Consider the following 24,732-nt stretch of genomic DNA (forward strand, 5'->3'; position numbering starts at 1 on the left):
ATAAAAATGTAGCAAAACCAATCCAACTTTAATCCTGAATGAAGCAGTGTTGAAGTTGAAATGGTTTTGCTACATTTGTATCATTCCTATTTTATCTACAATTAACAGTTGGAATTTAATTGCTGCTGCCCTTTTGAAATGACTCCAAACACGTGTGTGTCCATACCCAGAGTGTATCATTTTGGCTAATTACAGATAATCAAAAAGCCCGAGGCTGAATTGATTCAGTCTTTGTAGGTTTGTCTAAACTGCAGAGATTAAACTGAGAAACAACTGGATACACATTTACTTTATGATTCAGGAAATGCAGCCACATGCCTGCTGTGGCTCAGGACAGAAGCCATGGAATGCACAGCTCTCTGGCATATAACCAGCATGGACTGTGTGTTTGCTTCCTCTTCCTGCTGCCCCCGAGGTCTCTGGGATTTGTAGTCCAGACTTACAACAGTGGGATTCTTCAGGGTTGCTCATCACATCCTTTTCCTGCTTCAAGGCACAGGCTTGGGCTTCTTCCAGGTGCCTCTAGGATTTGTAGTCTAAGGTTGTAGCCAGCAGTAATTTTGAGTGTGTGGGGGTGTGTATCCCCTCCCTGGCGCCAGATCCCAGCTGGTGTGTACCTGGAGGGGTGGGGGGGTAGTCCCTACCCCCCACCCTTCTCTGCTGGAGCAGAAAGCCCAGCCCAGCCCAGGGCTGGAAAGCATGCTGGGATGCTGGGGGGCTGTGATTTAACTTGAACCAGGAAGGGGTCTGGGACAGAGTTTCATAAACTGGTTTGACCCAAATCAGTTAAGTCTGATACTACATTTAACGAGGTTTATCTTAAACCAGTTTCAACCATTTTGAAACTGGTTTATGTTCACTGAACTTCTGTTCTGTTACAGGTTTAAACCAGTTTCTGATTACTTAAACCTGTTTATATGTCACTTCTGTCCCTAGCCTTCAGGGCCCTGGGTAGTTTTGGGGTTTAATGTTTCAAGATCTTTCCTTATTCTCCACTTTCCCCAATTCTCAGTTTAATTAACTCAACTAAAGTGGACTGACATCTTTTCTAATTTTGTAAATTTTGATTAAACTATTTTTACAAAATGAATTGGTGGTTGGATCATTCTTTCTTACTCTTGTTTTCAGAAAATTCTGACTCCCTTGAAGTCCATATTTTGTCTGGAGGAAGCAAGCTACAGATTGCCCGCTCTCAACAGTTGGATAGTGGAACCTACACTTGTGTTGCTTCAAATGTAGAAGGAAAAGCTCAGAAAAGTTACATCCTTTCTGTACAAGGTATCTTGTCTGTGTGTATAGAGCTGAATCAGTTACTGATCACTTAACATGAGTTAGGTTTATGGCAGTGTATATGATTGAAGGCAATGAAGATCATATGCGGGATAATTAGGACCATGATGTCTAGAAAAACATAAGTTTAGCCAAATACATTACTATAGTAGTATTCAGAAATTTGTATGAAAAATGTATATTCTCATTGTACCATGTTTTGAAAACAATAAGGAAATAGGTTTACTTGCTGTAATGCACAGTGTTTCCATATGGTGGCTGCTGGTCACATCCTCCCATTACCTCTCTCTTGTAAAACACTGTTTCCACCTGAAGTTCATTTTGAATAGAATTTCATGAAGCCTGACATAATTTCAGAAGGAATAGTATATCATGGCTCTTTTGCTACAATATGTGATGTCTATCAACAGGAACTTGCAAAAGGAACCTGACACATTATTCATATGGAATTGATGGAATAATGATTGGGTATGAGTAATGTGTGTCACCATGATGCCAGGGCATTACAGCACTGATGAAAAAAAGCTATTGAGCATGTATTTACCTTTTACTGTGTGAACAGCCTTTTGCATTCCAATAGGAGAACACCCATGCTGTGTTTGCCTTTGTTCAAGTGCTTGGTTGTACTAGGGTAAATATTGAATCTTGTTTCATTTATAGAATCATAGAAAATTAGGTTTGGAAAGGACCTCAGGAGGTCATCTAATTCAACTCCCTGCTCAAAGCAGGACTATCTCCAGCTATATAATTCCAGCCAAGACTTTGTCTAGCCAGGTCTTAAAAACCTCCAGGGATGAATATTCCACCACCTCTCTGCATAGCCTGTTCCAGTGCTTTACTACTCTCCTTGTGAGAAAGATCTTCCTAATATCTAACTTAAACTTCCTTTGGTACAACTTGAGACTATGGCTCCTTGTTCTGTCATCTGACAACACTGAGAACAGGCTAGCTCCATTCTCTTTGGAACCACTCTTCAGGTTAAATTCCTCCTCAGTCTTCTCTTCTCCAGACTAAATGTGCTCAGTTCCTTCAGCCTGTCCTCGTAAGTCATATGTCCCAGCATCCCAACTATATTCATTGCCTTTCTCTGGACTCTTTCCAATTAGTCTACATTACACTCTTTCCCATTAGTCGACATAGTCTTTTCAATTAGTCTTATATTCAGCTTACTGTCCACTGTAGTCACCATGTCTTTTTCTGTAGAGCTGCTGCTTAGCCAGTCAGTCCTCAGCCTGTACCAGTGCATGGGATTGTCCCATCCTAAGTGCAAGACTTTGCATTTGTCCTACTTGAGCCTCATGAGATTTCTTTTGGTCCAATCCTCTAATTTGTCTAGGTCTTTCTGGATACTAGCTCTACCCTCCAGTTTATCTACTACTTCCCCAGCTTGGTATCATCTGCAGACTTGCTGAGGGTGCACTCCATCTCATCTTTCAGGTCATTGATGAAGATATTGAACAAACTTGGCCCCAGAACTGACTCCTGGGGCATTCCACTTGATACTGGTTGCCTACTAGACATCAGGCCATTGACTACTACCTGTTGCAGAGCACTTAGGTGCCCTGCTCCTTTAAAGAGCTGAAACTGCTAGGGAGAGAGCCCTAGCAGTGAGTGGGGAGCCCCAGCTGCTGGTTACCAGGGCAGCCAGAATGAGTTAGTTGGCCCACACCTGCCAGCAGTCAGCTGACCGGAAGGGGCAGGGCCTGGCTCATATATAAACCCCAGGGCTGAGGCCAGGAAGACACTTCCCCACTAGTAGCAGAGGGGAAGGAGCCTCCAGGGAGGAAGTGCCCAGTGATGCTGCAACTGCCTGGTATGCTGCACCTAGGGCTAAGGGAGCTCCACAGGTACCTTTGATATTAGACAGTGCCAGAATCATAGAATCATAGAAGTAGGGTCGGAAGGGACCTTGTAGATATTCAAGTCCGACCCCCTGCCTGGGCAGGAGGAAACTGGGCTCAAATGACCCCAGCCAGGTAGGCATCAAGCCTCTTCTTAAAGACCACCAGGGTAGGAGCCAGCACCACTTCCCTTGGAAGTTGGTTCCAGATCCTAGCCGCCCTAACTGTGAAGTAGTTCTTCCGGATGTCTAATCTAAACCTACTCTCCAACAACTTGTGGCCGTTGTTCTTTGTTATCCCTGGGGGTGCTAGGGGAAACAAGGTCTCCCCCAAACCCTTCTAGTCCTCCCTAGTGAGTTAATAGACTGTCACCAGGTCCCCCCTCAGCCTTCTCTTGTGGAGGCTGAACAGGTTCAGGTCCTGTAGCCTCTCAGCGGGTGGCCCTCCTCTGGACCCTCTCGATGTTGTCCACATCCCTCTTGAAGTGGGGCACCCAGAACTGGACCCAGTACTCCAGCTGTGGCCTGACCAGTGTCACGTAGACAGGGAGGATCACCTCCTTGGCCCTACTTGAGATGCACCTGTGTACCAGGGACGAAACCTGATCCTTTTAAAGGGTCAGAACATACCCTGACCTTTTGTTTTATATTATAGCCCAGGGGCTTGTGTTTTGTTTGCCGTTGTATAAGACCGGTGGTTTGGGCAAGGCTATTTGGGGAAGGAGGAGGCCTCTTTGGGGGCCCACTTCAGCACGGGGACCCCGATGCCAGAGAGGGCATGGCATTTGGGGGTCCACAGTCCTCGGTGCCAGAGAGGGTGTGGCATTTGGGGGTGCACAGAGCCCAGATGCCAGTGAGGTGCAGAGTGAGACAAGGCTGCAGAGAGCCCAGGGAGGACAAGGGCGCCAAATTACAACAAGGCCTAGACCGGACAATGTCGGTACCATCTGCGAGGCTTGGGGCATGGTAAAGGGGCAGTTGGAGCCACACATATAGCCCATAAGGCTGGGGTGTCCCAAGACACCTACTTGGAAACAGGACCCATGGGGTTCAGGAAAATCCATCAAGACTGTGTCCAACAGGACGTGAAGGCAGCCTTCCTATATTACAAAAATACATCAAGACATGGTAGGTGAGAATAGAGGGTGCCCATTGGGCTGAACTGGCACAGTCAAGGGGCCTTAGGGGTAACAAGGCCATCCTTAGGGACTGCATCCCATAACACTACCCTCTGACACCAACAATCCAGCCAGTTTTTTATCCACCTTACAGTCCATTCATCCAACCCATACTTCCTTAGCTTGCTTGCGAGAATGTTATGGGAGACATTATCAAAAGCCTTGCTAAAGTCAAGGTATATCACATCCACTAGTCTCCCTGCATCCACAGAGCCAGTCGTCTCATCATAGAAGGATGGTCAGGCATGACTTTCCCTTGGTGAATCCATGCTGACTGTTCCTGATCACTTTATTTTCTCCCAAGTGTTTAGAAAAGGATTCCTTGAGGTCCTGCTCCATGATTTTTCCAGCAACTGAGGTGAAGCTGACCAGTCTGTAGTTCCCCAGTTCCTTTTCCTTTCCTTTCCTTTCTTAAAGATGATCACTATATTTTCCCTTTTCTTATCATCTGGGACCTTTCCCTAATCACCATGAGTTTTCAAAGATAATGGCCAGCAGCTCTGCAGTCACATCAGTCAACTCCCTCAGCACTCTCCAGTGCATCATCACCATCCTCCCATCTGGCACCAAGGATTTATATACATCCAGCTTTTTAACTAGCCCCTAACCTGTTCTTTCACCACTATCAGCTGTTCACCTTCTGTGCTGCCAGGGAGCTGACTTTACCTGTGAAGACTGATGTGAACAAGGCATTGACTACTTCAGCCTTTTATGCATCATCTGTTCCTAGGTTGGCTTCCCTTATTCAGTGAGGGACCCACACTTTCCCTGATCTCCTTCTTGTTGCTGACATATTTGTAGAAACCCTTCTTATTAACCTTAATGTCCCTTGCTAGCTGAAACTCCAATTGTGATTTGGCCATCCTGGTTTCATCCCTACATGCCTGACCAATACTTTTATACTCCTCCCTAGTCATTTGTCTGAGTTTTCACTTATCGTGAGCTTCCTTTTTGTGTTTTAGCTGACTGGAGAGTTTCCTGCTAAGCCAAGCTGGTCTTCTGCCGTACTTGCTAGTCTTCCTGCTCTTTAAAATACAGCCAGCTCTCTTGGACACTCTTTTGCCACAGATTGGCCTCCCAGGGGTCCTGCTCATCAGGTCCCTGAGTGGGTTGAAGTCTGCTTTTCTGAAATCCAGGGTCCTTAATTTGCTGCTCTCCTTTCTTCCTGTCCTTAGGATCTTGAACTCAATCATCTAGTGGTTGCTGCTGCCCAAATTGCCATCCACTTCTACATTCACCACTGATTCTTCCCTGTTTTTGGGCAGAGATTATTTTAATATTATGCATATTAACTGGCCTTTTCTATTAGTATTATCAATCTGCTGAACATAAACTGATCTCTGCATATATTGGAGGGAATAGATGAATGGTTAAGCAAGTTTTTTATTCATTTTTTGTAACTATTCTGTCAGGAGAAGTCTCCCCAAACACGTAATTTAGAATAAATGGGAATACTCCATTGAAACAGGTGGAGGGGCTCCTGATATATCCCAGTACAGATTAGCATTTGGCCTGTTTTTGTTTTATTGGAAAAATTGATTTTTCTCTTCTTGACCCTTCCAAAGTTCCTCCAAATATTGCTGGATCGGAAATGCCAAGTGATGTCAGTGTCCTTCTGGGAGAAAGTTTCCAGCTTGTCTGCAATGCCAATGGTATTCCCACACCTGTTTTGCAGTGGCTTAAAGATGGAAAATCAGTTCCTAGTAATGAATCACAAAGAATAAGGCAAGTAAAAATGTACACTGCATCTTCTCTTTCTGAATTCACAGTACAAACAGAGAGATGAGAAAACTGGGAACCAAACACACTTTTCTGAAAGAGGGGTTGATTCAGGTGGGCTAATAGGTTTCCAGATCTTTAATGTTTTGACTCTAGGATATTTTGTCAATCATGTAGATTTTCTGCTTCTCTGCCTTGTTTTACTTTGTACATTTAGCAGTCCAGGTAGGAGTAATAAAGGTGTTTTTTCCTTCCTCTACTGCTCTATGAAGAATTAGTTTTTATGTTTGAAGTCAGTCCAACATAGATTTGTAAGACAATGCAATTTTGGTGAGTTAATGGGTCAGATTGTTGCAACCAGTCATGTGGTGGTTGATGGGTTGGTGATACAACTTGGGCCAAACAAGGCGTAAAGGTGCCTGTATGTCATCTTTATGCCACCTTTATACCACTTATCTGGTACAGTCAAGAGACACAACCTAAACCACTAGGCTGATAAAATAAGATATGCAACTCTGGGAAGGTGATATATTCCCTGATTCTGAGTTTTTATTTTCATTTTTAAATGGTTGAGAGGTGTGTAGGTGTGTACATAAAACATCTCCAGATTTTTCCTTAGCCATTTCTATTATGTGAAGGCTGTATGGAAAAAGTAATAATAATGGACCCATTTGATTCTCATTCTTTGGGATATAGATTCTTTGAAGCTTGTGATGGAACTGAATCCAAGTGGAAGCTGAAACAGCAAAAGCATTCACTCAGAAAAATATCCTTATATAACTAGATTAAAAACAAATACGGAGGGTAGAATTTCAATAAGGAATGGGGTGACTTGAATGACATGTGAAAATGAGCTCGAGTGTGTAAATAAATACTGTACTTTGACCTTTTATGCAGAGTGACACCAGATGGCAGCACATTAAATATTCTCAGAGCTCTAACAACTGATGCGGGGAAATACACTTGTGTGGCTACTAATCCAGCAGGAGAAGAAGACCGAATTTTCAATCTGAATGTATATGGTGCGTTTCCACAGGTGACACATTGATGTTTGATTCTGGGTTTTATTGTTACAAAGCCAAGAAATGAATGCCTGTTTTCACACAATGCTGCATGTCTATATAATCGTATGTTTTCAATTTAATGTACAGGGTATTGATGTAAATGTCACTAAACATATTTAATAGAACATACTGTAGAGGACCAAAATAATTGAAATAATTTCTGATTAATAGATTTTGGAATAAACAGAAAGCAGTTCCCAGGATATAATCAGTAAAACAGAACTTCTTCCCATTATGATTTTTCTCAGAGAGAGGGACAAGAAGGTGTAGGCCACAGATTCCCAATGTTCATGTGCCCAAGGGCACATTCAAATTTAAAAGAAAAAGCAGTGGGTGCCAGTATGAATATTAAACTTTAGAATTTAGAATCCTGGATATGCACATGCACATAGTTTCATTTGGGGAGGGAGTAGTAAGCGCTGGGGTTGTGGGAAGCTTCGGTCACTGATTCGATTCGGTGGAGATTCAGTCCAATTCAGTGGCCAAATCTCCAAATCTGAATCCAATTGGGAGACCCTTTAGCCTCTCTGAATTGAATTGGGACCCTCTGAATTGATTTGGAGAGATTTGGAAAGATTGGGTGATTTGGACATAGACACAGCTTTAAATGTTTTTTCTACATACCTCAAGCTACCAGGTGGCTCGTGAATGCTGAGACAGTGGGGCGGATGGAGCATCCCACAGGAGCACGGGGGGTCCCCAGCCTGCTCTGCAGCAGACCTAGAAGTGGACCAGAAGCACCAGCCTCCCTGGCTCGGTGACTAGTGCCTCCTGGGTTGGGGGAGGGGGCAGCCAGGGTCCCCCTGCGGCCAATTGCAGACCCGGGGAGGTGCAGGGGGGGTGCCCCTCCATGGTCGATGGCAGACTCACAAGTGGACCGGAAGTATTTCCAATCCACTTCCAGGTTCACGGGGGGGGAGCCCTGCACATCTGTGGGATGCCCCATCCACCCCACCATTGCAACATTCATGATCCTTGAGGTATGTAGAAAAAACATTTTGTGAAAAAAATTTTGAAGTGTTGTTCTGAGTTCAGTCGGCAGTGACAGCAGTTTTGTTGGAATATTGATTTTTACTGATCGTGAAAATGCATATGGGCACCTGAATAAGCTGGGGGGGGGTGCCATGGCACCCACGGGTACTGTGTTGGGAACCACTGTTGTAGGCCATATTAACTACTGCTTTACTCCAGCTTTACATCATTTTAGCTCTATTTATTCCAATTGAATTATGCTTGCCTAAAACTGGAGTATAAAAGCAACGAGCTGGAATATAAAGTGCTTTTGTTTTGAAAAGTATTCACTTTATAAAAGATTTTAAGCAATTGGAAAATATATTGGACCATATCTTGCTTGTGTCATACAAAATATGCCATGGATGACAGTGTTCATAATTCTCTTTAACCATGAGTAGATTTAGGATTTTGAGAACGGGGGGTGCAGATGGTGTGATACATCATCAAATATAACAACACATTTTTCTCCAGTTAAAAAGAAACTAGAAGCCTTTTTAATATCTTAGGGGCCCAGGGCTATATTATTTAGTTTAAAAATTAAGCAAAACAAATATAACTTAATTGGAATGGTCATTCATTTTCTACATGATGTATTGTGTATTAAAAAAACACAGCAAACTAGGCAAAAATAATAAAAAATATGATGTCCTTCGTCCCAAAGTTGTTATAATAAATGGTACATTTGTTTTCAGATTCATAAAATAAAATCTAGCCTTCCTAAGCATCTTAACAGTACATCCAGTGTTTTGCTGAAAGTTGTTTTCACATTGGAGTTAATTATTTTAGCTAGAGTTAAACACAGTCTGCAGAGCTGTAAAATACGAGCTAGATTACCAGGGGCAGCTAACATGGCAAAATTGCAGAAAGCAGGGTACCTTTATTAGTGGAACAGCAAGACCACTAAAAAGGAGAGAGAATTTTTACCATCTTAGAAGCTTAGAAGGAACCAGGTAGATTACTATGACTCCCTTACTGCTGCCTGAATAAAAATGCTGCTGCCCCTGCCAGCAGTTGCTTTCAAACTTTGGGTAGACCAAGAATCAAAGGGGGGTACAATTGCACCATTGTACCCCTGTTGGATCTGCCCCATCATCTTACATACTGTCATCTATATAGCTGTGGAAAAAGGGCTGTAAAATGCTACTAGTGATATGGAATAAATGGAACTCTGCTTTGGTAGCATTTTAGGCAGGTGTCAGTCACTATACCAGGTGTTAAGCTGGAGAAAGTCAGGCTAAACAGGACTAGGGCAAGTAGATGTTGGCCATTTCTTAATGAATAAAAGCTATTTCCAGGTCTTTATAGGACAGTATGGCTCCATGCATCTGTGAGGGCACAGTTGATTAATTTACATATAGTAATGTGTTCTATATATAGTCTCCAACTAATTTTAATAAAGCCAAAAATGACAAATATTATTATTGTAGGGTTGTTGGTTGTATTGTATACACTTGATGTTTACACTATAAATGTATATGTAAATTAGGTGTGTGATCTTCAGTTACTGACATTAAAGGATTTCTTGATTGCTACAATGAAGAAGCCTGTACGTACTTGAATATTAATTGGAATCTGTAGGAATATTCCTATTTTGATCTCACTTCATTTTTGTAGTTCTGTTTTTAGCACCCAGGGGGTCAGGGCAAGATTAGACCACTCAAGCAATAGAGAGAATTTTGAAGAACTAATTTTAACACCTCTCTTCTTCATTTGTCCTAAAATGTAGTTCCACCAGCAATACTCAATAATAAGGTTGAACCAGAGGAGCTGACTGCCTTATTGGACACTTCTGTAAACATTGAATGCACTGCTACTGGCACTCCACCTCCACAAATCAACTGGCTTAAAAATGGGCTTCCTCTTTCTATCTCATCTCAAATCAGGTTGCTGTCTGCTGGACAGATTCTCAGGTGAGTTGTTAGTTAAACTATATAGGTAAGGTAATTTTGGGTAAATCTAGGCAATTCTGCTGCTACTGGCACAGACAAATTTAAAATTTGGCCCTCTTGGACCAGATTTTATCATATTCAAGGTGGAATAATGCAGCCCCTTGTATGCTATAACTTCATTTGTATTTTCTTCAGAATTGCGAGAGCTCACCTGTCTGATGTTGGTGTGTATACTTGTGTAGCATCTAATAGAGCTGGAGTTGACAATAAACATTACAGTCTTCAAGTTTATGGTAGGTCTTTTTGTGATATTCACATTCTTAGTCACATTTTATCACTTTTTCATAAAGTAAAAAAAGTCACATTATTTGGCTAATATCCTAAATGTAAGAGTGAGAAATTTTGTCCTGACTGAAACAATCTGGATAATGTAAATATATTTAACCTTGTAAGGGTATAGATTTTTTTTTCCCCTCAAGGAACAAGTTCTGTATTCTTTCTTATTAATTCAACAGTGTGGATTCTGTTAAAGTGTATCTTCTTCAGTTGTTTTATGGAACTTTTCAGTTTTGCAAATTTTCTTTACAGAAAAAATATTTTAACCTTAAAACCATATTTACTTTCATTGGCATATATACTGTATTATAGACTTTTCATGGTTCAATATATAGAGAGTAGTATTCCTATTTGAATTTCCATGTACACACTAACTTAAGGTATAAGATACCTAGAAAATTATTTGCTTAACTACAGTGCATTTTTAGGGTAAGTGTTAGCTTTTGAGTGCATTCCATAATAACCTTGTCTTTTTCCTCAGTACCACCAAACATGGATAATGCAGGAGGAACAGAGGAAGTGATTATTGTGAAAGGCAATACTGCTTCAGTTATGTGCTTAAGTGATGGCACACCCACCCCTAAGATGTCATGGCTTAAAAATGGGCAGGTTTTGAGTCTTGGACCCAATATGACTATAAGTAATCAAGGGATGGTCTTTCATATTGCAAAGACAGAGATTGATGACACGGGCAGATACACCTGCACAGCCTCCAATGAAGCAGGGGAAGTTAGCAAACATTTCACCCTAAAAGTCCTGGGTAAGTGTTAATTGTCCAGTCAAACAATATGCAAGTGATAGATGAATATGAGATGCTCACTGTTACACGGCAAGTCAGTTACCCAATCAGGAATATAATGCATTAGTGGGTTGCAAAATTTCCCCCCAAATGAATCAGCCATTTGTAGAACTAAGCAGTTCCTATGGGCTGTACACGAACACAGTGAAACATCTTTATACTAGTTTTTACTTTCCCTGTATAAAAGTAATAAAAATGTGATAAACCTTTTTTTAATGTCTATTGATAATGTTAGGGATTCATTTTGGGTGCAGACAGAAGTTACATTTGTCATGCAGTCAGCCCCCTGAAAGTACTCTATACAGCTGTGCTGTGACACATGCATGGCTGCAAGGCCCTTTATAAATGGCTGATAGCATGACAAATTAACACTCATCAAATAAGGGATCAGATGAAGGCACTCCACTTTGGAGGAAGGAAGTGGAGAAAGGGGAGGAGGAGCAAGCTGCAGGGTGCCTGGCCTGAGCTGGAGGGAAGGCAGGTAGATTGAAGCCCCCCATCCCCTCTCCTTCAGCCCAGGCCAGGCAAACCCAAACCTATAACTTTCTCCCCCTCCCCTCTCCCCTTTACCTTCTTGCAGACTGGGTGGTGAGGACTGAGGAAAAGGGGTGGTTGCTCCACTGCAGGCAGGCTCTCAGGGCTCCTGTAGGTAGGCTCAATTCCTAAAAGGCAAACATTTGTTGAATCGGGGGGGAATGAGGGGAGGAGGATAGAGCTCTAATTCATGGTGCATTCTGCAAAGTGCCATGAGTTAAAGCGGGGGCCTGCACATCTGTCAGTCCCTTTTTGTACCGCCACTCTCTGGTTAAGTGCTGGATTCTGTCAATTATTTTCCAAAATGCATTTTAGGAAATAAGTTGTTTCCAGTCAAAGAAAGGTGATACTTTTATCTGTAAAATGTATTGGAAAGTAAAACCAATTATTTGTATTGTGCTACTTTAACTATTTGACTGCCCATCATATTTTAGAGGTGTGAATTTTTATGTAAGTAAAGAACCTGGGTTGTCTTTCCTTCCTGCAGATCCCCCTCATATCAATGGATCTGATCAATCAGAAGAAATATCTGTGGTTGTTAACAATCCACTGGAACTTCATTGTATTTCAAATGGCATTCCAGTCCCAAAAATCACCTGGATGAAGGATGGGCGCCCACTCCCCCAGAATGAAAATGTTCATGTCCTGAGAGGAGGAGAGGTGCTTAGGATAGCTAGTGCCCAGGTAGTCAATATATTTTTAATTAAGGCTGGTTTGGAAATACTAGATGACTTTGCAGAGCTGGTTTTGATTTGCACTTTGATGGGAAATAGAGCTGATATTTCAATAAGGGCATCCTTCCCCCTTATTTCTTTGTCTACAACCAGCACACTGTGAGGAAGTATTGCAATATCTTTCTGACAAAATGCATAGTCACAGTCCTAATCATTGTGGTTATTAATAATCTCCAATGTACTCCTCTGAGCAATAGAGGGATTAATGACTGCCGTGGTCAGATTCTAGATCAGGTAGTTCTGCCTACTATAATTGGAGTTGGAGAAGATATATTTCACTTCCTGCTTTCAAAGTTTTCTGAACTGAGACAGCTGCAGGTACATTATTACCACAACTTAAGATGTATTCCTACTGTGATTCAGCCCCGCTGCTCTCAAATGTACTCCAGAATGGCTGGTTCCCATTGTACCTTTAACTGAACATATGGCCAGGCGGATAAGCTGCTTGGGGCTCCCAGCCTCAGTAGTGCTTCAGAGTCAAGCGCACTGGGCACCCAGTTTGCTACTTGCTGCTGCAGAGGGAGATCAGGATCATGAGTCTGGGCTTCCCCTGCACCAGCAATAGTGCACAATTGGGAGCTCATTCCCAATCCCACAATTCTGCCTCCCAACACACAGTGTGGCATGGCAGGAGGCACAATTATTGGTATCACAGGTCAGATCTCATTGCGCCTTTTAACTGAACATCTGCCACGGACCTTAATGTCCACAATCTAGCCCTTGTTTTCTTTTATTTTCATTACCTGACAAACATCGTCATCATCTTTTTGACAGAACAAGAAGCAATGGTTTCAAGTTGTAGTAAGGGACGTTTAGGTTGCACATTAGAAAGACTTGCTCACTAGAAGGGTAATAAAACACTGGAACAGTGTTCTTTAGAGGTTGTGGAATCTTCATCCTTGGAGTTTTTTAAGACCTGGCTAAACAAAGCTTTGGCTGGGATGATTTAGTTGGGGATGGTCCTGCTTTGAGCACGGGGTTGGGTTAGATAACCTCCTGAGGTCCCTTCCAACTCTAATTTTCTTTGATTCTATGATTTTTACTACATTGACTAATTGATTTGTTCCTATTCTGGAGTTTCTGCTGAAATTGTTTGGGTGTCCCATAGGTAGAGGACACAGGAAGATACACATGCTTAGCATCTAGCCCTGCAGGAGATGATGATAAAGAGTATTTAGTAAGAGTGCATGGTAAGTTTTTAATTTGGGGTTTTTAATTTGGGGTTTAATTTGGGGTTCCTTGACACTTAATAAGACCTAAAACTGCAACTATCAACTGCTCTTAAAAGCTAGAGAATATCCACTAAAAAGTGCTTTACAAGACAAAAGACTATATACCTCATTCAGTGATCTGATCTGAGTTTTGCATTGTGTCTGTCCTCTTCTTTCCTGTTCTTTCTAGAACAGAAAATGGAAGGATTAAGTAACAAAGCGTAGTTCTTTCAAGGAAGCAAAGTGGACTGTGCAATAAAGGTTTATTAAATTCTCAGTCTTCTGCTTTTACATATTCCTGTTCTTAAAAAAGTAAAGGAGTAAACAAATGACAGGAAGATAGACAAAATGGTACATCTTTTGAGAAAATGATATTACACTCGGTTCAGATACTTAATGTTTGTATATCAAAGTAACTGTTCACAATAGAACACACAAGGGTGGTTGAAATGCATCAATATCCTTTGATTTTTTTTCAATGAGGCTGAGAAGGAATAACAAGGACAGACTATCAAAAAATCAAATGGTAGATGAAGCAGGATACCCAAAGCTTCTTCAAGTGTAGAATAGTCCTTGTATATCTTGTTAATCTAGTTTTGGGAGGCTAGGATGATAGCTTTAATTTCTTCTCTGTCCTATGGAGGACATTCATTATAACATAGTATGCCGTAACAAAAGTAGGGTTGCAGAAATTTACCTCAGATGAGTCCGCTTCTGCTTCTTGCAGAATTATGCAGGTCCTACAGGCAGTTCAAGAAAAGAATGAAATATTTTTTTAATCAGATTGAGGTTTTGCTTTTTCCTGTATAAAAGCAATAAAAATGAGATTCATTTTCCTAGGTCTGCTGATAATGTTAGGGAACCAGTTTGGTACCTCCACTCCACCTGGCTAAGCACTAGATTCTTTACTAAGTGTATTCTGAGTTAATTTCTGTTAATCAGTGGTTTACTTAGTGTGTCTTGTGACCAGTCAAATGAGGGTGATATGTATTGTGCAGGTAAAAGAACTGAAAACTAAAACCAGTTAATTGTAGCAGTGCTGATATTATGGATCAGTCACAAAAGCTTATTTGATAACTACACTGAAATTTCTTCCACAGGGATATTTAAGTTCATATTTATTGCACTTCTTTTTCTTAATATTTTTAACAGTTCCCCCTAACATTGCTGGCACCAGTGGTCCTCAGGATGTCACTGTGCTGCAGAACAGACAAGTTATATTGGAGTGCAAGTCAGATGCAGTCCCACCTCCTACAATTACATGGCTTAAAAATGGAGCACTGTTACAGGTACATTTTCTGCATGTTTTCCACCACTCTGTTGCATCTCTGCATAAGATGCCTGAATTTTTTGTGATTCCACTCACTTGCTCCCGCAGCACAACAGAGTTGTAGTTCCTTGAGATCAAAAGAAAGTTGAGTGGCCCTAGCCCAGTTATAGTTGGCCCTGAATAAGTAGATGAAGAAAGCAACCGTGTGAACTGGTCACCCCTTAGTTATTTGTTTTCTTTTCCTTTAGGGGGATCCCTTACTCCTCCTGGATCCTTTGAGCAATACTAGAAGCCTTCGGTATACTCCTGAATGGCTTCCCAGGAAAGGTAGCTGAGAAAGATTACACTATACATTTACTCTGGGTATTTTATGTATCCTCACATTATAGTAATATTTAGAAAGGGAAGATTATTCCTTTTATTGAAAAGAAGTAACCAAATAATTTTTGTAACCACTGTAGGTCTACATTATGCATCTCTTGACTCAGAATTTCATATGTAAGACATCAAATACTTATTGATTAAATCAGAGGAGCAAGAACAGAATAGTTTAACTATTGCTCATCATCCACATAGACCTATGCAGATTTTTCATTTCCCTTTCCCATTGGACTGTTGACCATCCCTAATATTACACTGAGTTTGGCAAAGATGCCCCTGTGAGGTTATGTCTACACTGCAAACTATGCTGAGTAATGAGGGGTTTTTTTTACTGTATATTGCCTTTTACTTGTAAGTAAAGAATGTCAAGATAAACCAGCAGCTCATTAGATGTCTCTCCCATAACTGTAGCCAATGAGCTATTAATAATCCTTTATGATGAGTACAGACATTATTTTTGTATGAGTGTCTCAGGTTCCTCTGACAAGAGATTATACCTGTACATTCAGATAGGGTTAGTTCAAATAATTTGGACTAGGGAGCCATCACAATACTGACATGATCTTTCAATCGGCAAAGAGAAATCATGGCTACATCAGAAAAGGTTCCAGAAAAAAAGAGTTTGATTCCAATTTTGTTTCCTTTGTGGAAAAAGTTTATTAATTGATTAATTAAAAATTATGTTTTCAAACAGTGACTGCTCCACTATTGAAATAGTGACTCCTCCACAAACTCTTCCTCTGCCTGGAGTTTGTATAAGGATGTATCTCTTGCTTTTTTAAAATTGGAGTGAATTCCCATCCATGTAATCCTTAACTAATTTAAACTTAAAGCACAAAGTCTGGCTATTAATTGTGAGCTAGTATTCTTCATTAAATGTGTCCTAGATTTAGATATTGAGAAACTGTGCACTGATAGAGAAGACACTGTTTCAAAAGTATCTTCTGATTAGGTCAAAGGAATAAACCAAAGTAGTTCAACCACAGACAAGCATATTTCCTTTGGGTGCTATTCATTTTTAGTGATGTGGTTGAAAATGTAAGTCATCTCATCTACTATTGTTTCTGTCTTTAATTGGAGGAGACTTTTTATAAACAAGGGGTTAAAAGGAGATTTGACCATGTTTGTGTGAAGGCTTCTGAAAAATTATTTTCCCTCTTGGAAAATGTATATACACACAAGTATCTGAGAATTTCACTTCCTTTAATGTGATTTATTTTAAAGGTAAAGCGAACAAACAAACAAAGAAAGCCACCTATGCAAGTAATATGCATAAAGGAAATAAATTAAGGAGTCTTGTAGATGTCATTGAAACATAATCACAGTTCTTCAGTTGTATGTGAATTTTTTTTGCAGGATTAATCAGCCCTGCATTTCCTCCCTCTAAGAGTATGTCTACACTGCGGATTAAATTGGCTGTCTACATGAGACGCCGTTACCAATCATTTATTTAGTACTTGTTTGTACTCATATTTCCTCCATCTGTTTATACAAGTACTAAATAAATGCACAGTAACCTGAGTTACTGTGCAGTAGTGCCAGCAAACACCTTTTTTTTTGTGATGCTACTGCACAGTAGTATTATGCCACTGAGCAGTAGCATTACATCATGATTTTTGCCACTCAACACTATTGGGCAGTAGTATTGGACTACTGCACAGTCAGCATCTCATTTAGATGTTCCCATGGAGTGGGAAGCAGCCTAACCACAGGAGCACTAAATTCTGTTCTGCCATGGCTAGACTGCCTCTTGTACTTGAGCTAGTTCAAGCAACTCAACATTGCATGTCAGTGTAGATATATTCTAAGATTGAGGTATATTAGTTGAGCAAGGTGGTGATACTTGCACTGTCCCTGTGTTTTGGTTGAATAGAGGTTTTCCTTTTCTAGAATCTAACCATCCATCATATTTTACTACCAATAAATCCACATGGGCTTAACAAAAGAACCACAGAGTCCAGATTAAATTATTTCATAATTTGCCATGTCAAATACAACTTGTTTAGGTTGGGTTTACTTTATCCCTTGCTACATTTCTGTGTTTGTGTAGTTCTGTCAACATGTATATTTACTAGGGCTGCACGAAATTTCACCGGGAGTTTCATTCAAAGCTGTTTTGATGCATTTCGTGCTTGAAACAGCAAAATTGAAACTAAACAAAAGGCTTCAAAACAAAAGAAGAGCACTCAAAATGTTTCAAAAGTTTCAAAATATTTTGAGTTCTGAAGCAAGGCTTACTTGGCTTCAGCGCTGGTCCCAGGCAGCAGCGGCAGCCTCCTCCCATCTGGTGCGCAGATCTGGGGGCCAGCATCCCTGGGATGTCTATGGCCTCTGCCACCTGGGACTGACGACAGCATCAGTCTTCCCCAGCGTTGGTCCAGGTGGCAGCGGCAGCCTCCACTCAACCAGCATGGAGATCCAGGGGCTTGTACCCCTGGGAGGAGTTTGGCACAGCCTGGGCCACTGTATCTGTGCACTGGGTGAGAGAAGGCTGCCTCTGCCACCTGGTACTGGTGGCAGCATCAATCTTCCCCAGTGCTGAGCACAGCCTGTGCCCAGCACTAGTCCCAAGCAGCAGCAGCAGCCTTCTCTTATCCAGCACACACAGCTAAAGGGGCTTGCACTGCCAGGAGGAATCCAGGACAGCTCCAAAGCCCTCCTGGGGATGTGGGCCCCCAGATCTGCACGCTGGATGAGAGGAGGCTGCCATTGCCAGCAAGTGTCAGGAGTTTTGCTTTGAACAGCTTGAGGTGCAGTTTCCCAGAAACTTCTGCACCTACCTTCTCAAAACTTGGCAAACTTTATGTCCTCAGAAGGGGCTACCATCCCTGCAATTTTCATCTGAATCAGGCAAGAAATGACAAAGTTTTAGGCATGTTTATGATTCCTCCTTATAGCCTTTGGGCGAAATGCCAAAACGCCTCGAAACAGCAAAACAGTTTTGACAAAATAAAATAGAACAGCGCGTCAAAATTAAATGAAATGATGAAATGAAACACTGTTCCTTCAAAACGACGAAATGGAAGTTGAAACGAAACCGTGCTGTTTCACACAGCCCTATTATTTATTCCATTTCTTTGTCTGGTTTTGATCTCCTGGAAGTCTAACTGGAGGTAGAATGCTTCCAGCCTTAATAAGGCAAAATGCAATGTTTTGATTGGGAACACAATTTGTCAAATGCTTTCTTAACCTCAGTATTATTAACCTACTAGTAACAAATGGCATGGAGGGAGAGCTTTACACGTAAATGGAAAGAGGGATTACTTCAGCCTGAGCAATTCTCCTTTGTCCTGAACAAAGTGGACCATTTCACTTTCAACAAAAGGAATTATTTGGAAAAAAATTGCTTTTGGATGGTGTTATTTCAACATTATTGGGACCTAATAATTATTTAAACAGAATTTATTATTTTTATAATATTAAACAAGCATATATTTTATACCTCTCACTTAAGAGCTTTTAAATAAAAGTTCCTTCCACTGGTTATATTTCAATCTTCTCTCTGTTCCACCTCTAACAGCTACAATGAGTATATATCCTGTGTATCTTGGTAGTATTATCATCATCTCTAGCATCAGAACAAGAGGTGGATCTCGCATCCTGTAGCTCTAGGAATTGTATTGCTTGTACATTGGCATTGTTTATACTACACGGTTCAGATTCTCAGGAATACAGAATCAGGCCTTAGTAAGAGTATTTACTAATTTAGAGGCACAAGGGACTCAATTAAAAGCCCGTTGAATTCAGTGCAAATCTTTCTGTTAGTTGAATTGAGCTTCAGATCAGATCATAAAAGAACAGTGTTTTCAGGTTTTATTAAGTAGGATCCAATGGACTTTTACCCTTCATAAGAACTGTATTTTGGAGCACATCTAAATCATATATGCTACTGTGTTTTTAAAAATACTTTGTAGTCGTAAGAGTGAACTAATTTATTTCCCTTGATATTATAGTAGATGCCTCTAAGGCAGTGCTTTTCAATCTTGAAAGACTCAAGGTACCCCTTGATGCACTTGAGGCACCCCTTGGAAAATGTCAGCTTGTAGTTTTCACTCGTGTTTTGACTACAGAAAAATAACAGAGCAATTCTTCTGTTGCACATCATTCAGAAAGACCACAACAGGTCAGAATGTTTTTGACACTATGGAGTCCTATTTGGTATCTCTGGGTTTATCTTGTGAATTATATTTGCACATCTAACAGTGCTAACATTGCATGGCATCCCCACAGCACCTTGAAAGAATCTCAGGTCATCTTGGTTGAGAATCACTGCTCTAAAGTCTTATCAGTTGTATGTATATAGGTCACAGAAGCATAGAACCTCCCCATCCCCTATCAGTTATTACACATACCTACATTTAACATTTAAAGCAGACTTTGCCCAAGGGATTGGCTATGGAAAGTGGGTAATTAACTCTGAGGTATCAATGTGCCTATTTATTCCACATTGATGAACACTTGTGACTTCATGGAGCTGTAGTGGGGCTTGGCAGTATGGAGTATACCTGCACAGAAGAGGTTATAGAATGAAAGTCCAAGCCTAGTGTTGCCAATTCTTGCAGTTTATTAGTAGTCTTGTAATATTCGTTGTTCTTTAAAACCCCAGCTTCCAGAGTTAAATAATAAGGTGAGAATTGCAACTTAAAAAAAATAAAACCTCACAACAAAAATAAGTATCTACCCCTTGTGGTTTTGTAGTAAAGTTTGAAAATGAGACTGAGAATCCAGCTGAGAGGCTCAAAAGCCAAAGAATGAAGAGAACACTGTGTTCAGGATTTTTTAAATCAAATGATTTTTAAACTAGTTTCATGATTGTATGGAACCTGACTCATGATTTTGAACACTGGAGTTTGCTGTGCTGTGCTGCTTCAAATCTGGTCCAGACAAATAAGAACCAAAAGATTTTCACATCTCATGGCTGGTTATTAGCTTTTGTAAACTAGCTGATTCCCAATGCAGAGCTGAACAGTTCGCCATTAACAGCTGGCAGGCAATCTCAGCACAGAGGCCAAAGAGTAGTAGTCTCTTGTACTGCTGCGGCACATCAAGACTTTGGCAGATTGGGAAAGTAGCATAGGAAAATTTGTATTTCCTCTACCTGCAATGTGCCTGAGTGTGGATCAAGTGCACTTCAATCTCATGCTGTCAAACTGTTAATTTATATTTAAACTAAAAAATATTCAGTTCACCACTCTAACCTCCTTATTCAAACAACACTCCTGAATAAGGATTTTAGGATTGTAAATTGTAGTTAAGATTTAACAACAATGGAATTTTCTAAGTAAGGTTGCTGAGCCTTGTTCATACTTGTAACTTCACTGTGATAAACGAATCCATGCCGGCAGTGAATTGGACCCAGTTTGTTTCTTAGGCACTCTATCATGGCTCCTATTACTCCGTAACAAGAAATACTTTATATCTGTTTAACGGAAAACTGTGATAAAATTAGTTTTACTTGTTCAACTTTCCTTAGGGGACTCCTCGAGTTCGAATCCTGTCCAGTGGGCGGTACCTGCAGATCAATAATGCTGACCTAGGGGATGCAGCAACCTATACCTGTGTGGCAAGTAACATTGCAGGAAAAACTACCAGAGAATTTGTGCTGACTGTGAATGGTAAAAATTATTGGATTGATTCTTAATTAATTTAAACTTTGCACAGTATTTCTGAGTGAGAGTTCAAAAGGCAAAATATCTGGTTTTCTAGTTTCTTTACAGACAAATGTGTGTATAGAGCAGTGGCCTGACAATTAGAAGCCCTTATTCTGTTCTGGCTTTGGCAGTGGCCTGCTTGGTGAACAAAGGCAGGTCACTTGCCTTATATGCCTGTGATGCCTGTCACAAAAGGGTCAGAAATCATAGGATGACATAAAGCTGTAAGATCAGTGTTTCCCCTTGTGGGGTGCAGGAAAGCCATAGGGTCCTAATGGGTGTATGTGTGAAACAGCCCCCAATTACTGTCACTTCTTCATGCTGTTGATTGCTGCTGGGGAATTGGTGGCAGGGCAAATAAGGGTGGTGGCAGCTGAAGAAGGGAGGACAAAAGTTGTCAACTTTGGTATGCTACTGCATAAACGCACTAAGTTTGGGAAATACTATGTTCAGTGGAGATACTAGGAATGTTGGAGTGGAACTGGTCTCTTGGGACATCCATTCTAGTCCCATGCTACTTCAGGAAAACACATCATATAATGTTTTTCATGAATTGATCATGCTCTATCTAAAAACTATTTGGGAAGTTGTTTTTTGGGGGGGTGGGGGGTTGCATGTCTATGGGCATTTATACATGTGCTCTGGGAGGTGGGTGCTTTAAATAAAGCATGTCCAAGAGCCGCTCTAATTAAATCATGTGATGCTTTAACTAAAGCTTGTCCAGTGAGCTTTAGTTAAAGCACCCCCACCACCATTTTTCAGCATGGGGACACTGATACCACATGATGCTGGAGTTTGCTGGAGCGCAGTAATTGCCACACTCCAACAGACTCGATTACAGCATGTCAGAGAAGCCTCAGTGCACATGTATAGGTGCCCTACTACTCCAGTTAGAAAACTGTGGTAGAGCCTCATTCCTCTGATAGTTATAAATCTTCTAATTTCCAAACTAAAATTAAAACTAAAATTAATAATTTCCAAACTAAAATTATTCATGGCCAGTTAGTCCCATTTGTTCCCATGTCAACATTGTCCTTTTGTTTAAATAACTCTTCTGCCTCCCTTGTGATTACCCCTTGATGCATTCAGAGAGCAGTTGTATTCTTTTGTAGCCTTGGTTTTGCTAGGCTAAGCAAGCCAAACTCTTTGTTGTCTTCTTTCATAAGATAAGCTATTTTCCCCTGATCACCTTTGTAACTCTGCTATGCACCGGTTCTAGTTTAAGTTCATCCTTTTTTGAACTTGAGTCACCAGACATATATACAGTATTACAGATGAAGTCTCAGCCTGGTACAATTAACACTTTCCTAGTTCTATTAGAAATATCTTGCCTAATATATCCCTGCATTGCAACTGCCTTTTTCACAGCTGCAGAACACTGGTTACTCATAATAAATCATAGGATGACTAAAAAGCTAAGATCTTTCTCCACCTCTGTCATTTCCAACTGATGATCGTCCAGCTTACAGCAAAAACTCTTGTTGTGAATATGAGGCTATGGAAATGGGAATAAACCCATCTGAGATGGAAGCAAAATTCAAAGATCTTAATTCATCCAAATAACTGGGCAGGTTAGTTTCTGTCCCAAAATTTTGAAACGAGCAGTACATGAATTCTTAGGTCTGATAGAAAGGAGTTTTAATTTGATGCCTCTATCAAGGGAGGTGCAATGATTAGAAAATAACAAGTATAGTACCTGTATTTAACAAAAGTTTAAAAAGCAATCTGGCAACTGTACCCCCATAAGTCTGACCTCTATAATATGCAGAGCTTTAGTTCTTCTGCATTTTCCTTGTCTATAAAATCAGTTATCTTGTTAGAGAAATTAGTATCTGGAGTCAAAAGTCCCCACGGGTCTAACACCATGCTGACTTAGTGTGGTTAAATAGCCAACAACATACAAAGGAGAAACATGGCTAATGTAACATCCAAGCATCATAGAATCATAAAAAGGTCTGAAAAGGACCTCAGGAGGTCATCTAGCCCAACTCCCTGCTCAAGAATGGATTAGGGAAACTATCCTTTACAAGTGTTTGTCCAATCTATTCCTTAAAACTACGCAAACCCTGTTACAAACATGGGCAGATCTAGGATTTTGAAAAGGGGTATGCAGATGGTGTGGTGCATCATCACATATTCATAGATTTCATAGACATTAGAGCTGGAAGGGACCTCAGAAGATCATTGAGTCCAGCCCCCTGCCTGAAGAGCAGGAAGTCAGCTGGGGTCATAGGATCCTAGCAAGATAAGGTTCCAGTTTACTCTTGAAGGTGTTCAATGTAGGTGCTTGAACCACCTCCGATGGCAGGCTGTTCCAGACCTTGGGGGCTCGGACAGTAAAGAAATTCTTCCTTATGTCCAGCCTGAAATGGTCTTGCAGTAGTTTATAACCGTTCGACCTCGTCATCCCTTGGAGCGCTCTGGTGAACAAACGTTTCCCCAGATACTGATGGTCACCCCTGATAAACTTATAGGTGGCCATCAGATCACCCCTGAGCCTGCGCTTTTCCAAGATAAAGTTCATAGCCTCATAGATCTCAGCCTGTCGTTGTAAGGTCTGTTTTCCTGACCTCTGATCATGTGCGTGGCTCTTCTCTGGACTCTTTCAAGCTTCTCCACATCCTTTTTGAATTATGGGGCCGAAAACTGGATGCAGTACTCCAGCTGTGGCCTCACCAAGGCTGAGTACAAGGGGAGAATGATGTCCTGGGATTTGCTTGAGAAGCATCTATGGATGTAAGCCAGTGTTTTGCTCACTTTACTAGCTGCAGCATTACATTGAAGGCTCATGTTCATCTTGTGGTCAATCGTAACCCTCAAGTCAAGGACTTCAGTGTTGCTGACTGACTTGCCAGCTTTACAGTGGATAGTGAAGGTGATCAGCTTGTGGTCACTGTCACCCAGCTTCCCATTGATCACTAGGTCACCAATTAGGTCATCCCCAGTAGCCAGTACCAGGCCAAGCAGTGCTTTACCTCTCGTTGGCCTGTAGACTTCTTGAGTCAGGTAGAGGTCATACACATATACAGGCGACGCTCACCATTCGCAGGGAATCTGTTCTGGAGATCCCTGTGAATGGCGAAATCCCCAAATACCGCACTGTGTTCATGGATGTCATGAACTCAGTGCCCCCGGTGGCTGGGGGGGCGTGGGGGGAGGCATGGCTGCACTGGTGATGGCGGGAGCGGCATTCATGAATATTTGAAACCACAAATGCCAAACCCGCGTATAGCGAGGGCTTCCTGTAACACATTTTTCTTTAGTTAAAGAGAAATTAAAAGCTTTACTAAGGGCCCCTTTATATGTTCAGGTATAGGTGTGATAGGATGTAAGGCACCCACAAGTAGCAAGCTCCTGCATCTGTGAGTTCCACTGCTGATCGGACTGCCAGCCACGGCAGGACCCCATATGTTGATGTGGCTGCAAGTTCCATCAGCTGTGGGACTCCCAGCTATGGCAGCTAATGGTGTACCCTGCAGCTGGGAGCCCCATCAACTGACAGGGCTCCCAGCTGTGGGGGCATAGCTATTCTATGCATTCAAATTAAAGCTGGATAGAAACTAGCTATAAAGTTGTTACACAGTTTTCAGCTCTAACTTTATAGCTGGATGGACCTTTTTATGGAGTAATTGTTACTTTGCACGTGTAGCTAGTCTAAAATAATTGCACAATTAACCACTTAATTGTATAATATGTGTAACATGTAAAGGAGGCCTAATATGCTAGGGGCTTAGCGCTATATTATTCAGTTTAAGATTAGTTTATTGCTCCCAGGTGCTGTGTTTACACATGTACCCGGGACTGCAGCACATTGAGATTGCT

At 41.2% G+C, this 24,732-nt stretch overlaps 1 protein-coding gene across 2 annotated transcripts in view; it reads left to right on the forward strand.

Moving 5' to 3' along the window:
- Positions 1-24,732, forward strand: part of HMCN1 (hemicentin 1) — a 354,179-nt gene that overhangs the window by 266,048 nt on the left and 63,399 nt on the right. For both annotated transcript variants that reach the window (XM_006267576.4, XM_019500190.2), the window contains exons 63-72: positions 1,129-1,278; positions 5,874-6,033; positions 6,925-7,049; positions 9,832-10,015; positions 10,190-10,287; positions 10,812-11,090; positions 12,151-12,347; positions 13,506-13,587; positions 14,761-14,897; positions 20,733-20,874. In XM_006267576.4, the coding sequence (XP_006267638.2) occupies positions 1,129-1,278; positions 5,874-6,033; positions 6,925-7,049; positions 9,832-10,015; positions 10,190-10,287; positions 10,812-11,090; positions 12,151-12,347; positions 13,506-13,587; positions 14,761-14,897; positions 20,733-20,874 (1,554 nt within the window). The remainder of the gene's footprint in view (positions 1-1,128; positions 1,279-5,873; positions 6,034-6,924; positions 7,050-9,831; positions 10,016-10,189; positions 10,288-10,811; positions 11,091-12,150; positions 12,348-13,505; positions 13,588-14,760; positions 14,898-20,732; positions 20,875-24,732) is intronic.

The sequence above is a fragment of the Alligator mississippiensis genome, chromosome 5, assembly GCF_030867095.1.
Source record: "Alligator mississippiensis isolate rAllMis1 chromosome 5, rAllMis1, whole genome shotgun sequence".
Lineage (NCBI taxonomy): Eukaryota > Metazoa > Chordata > Crocodylia > Alligatoridae > Alligator > Alligator mississippiensis.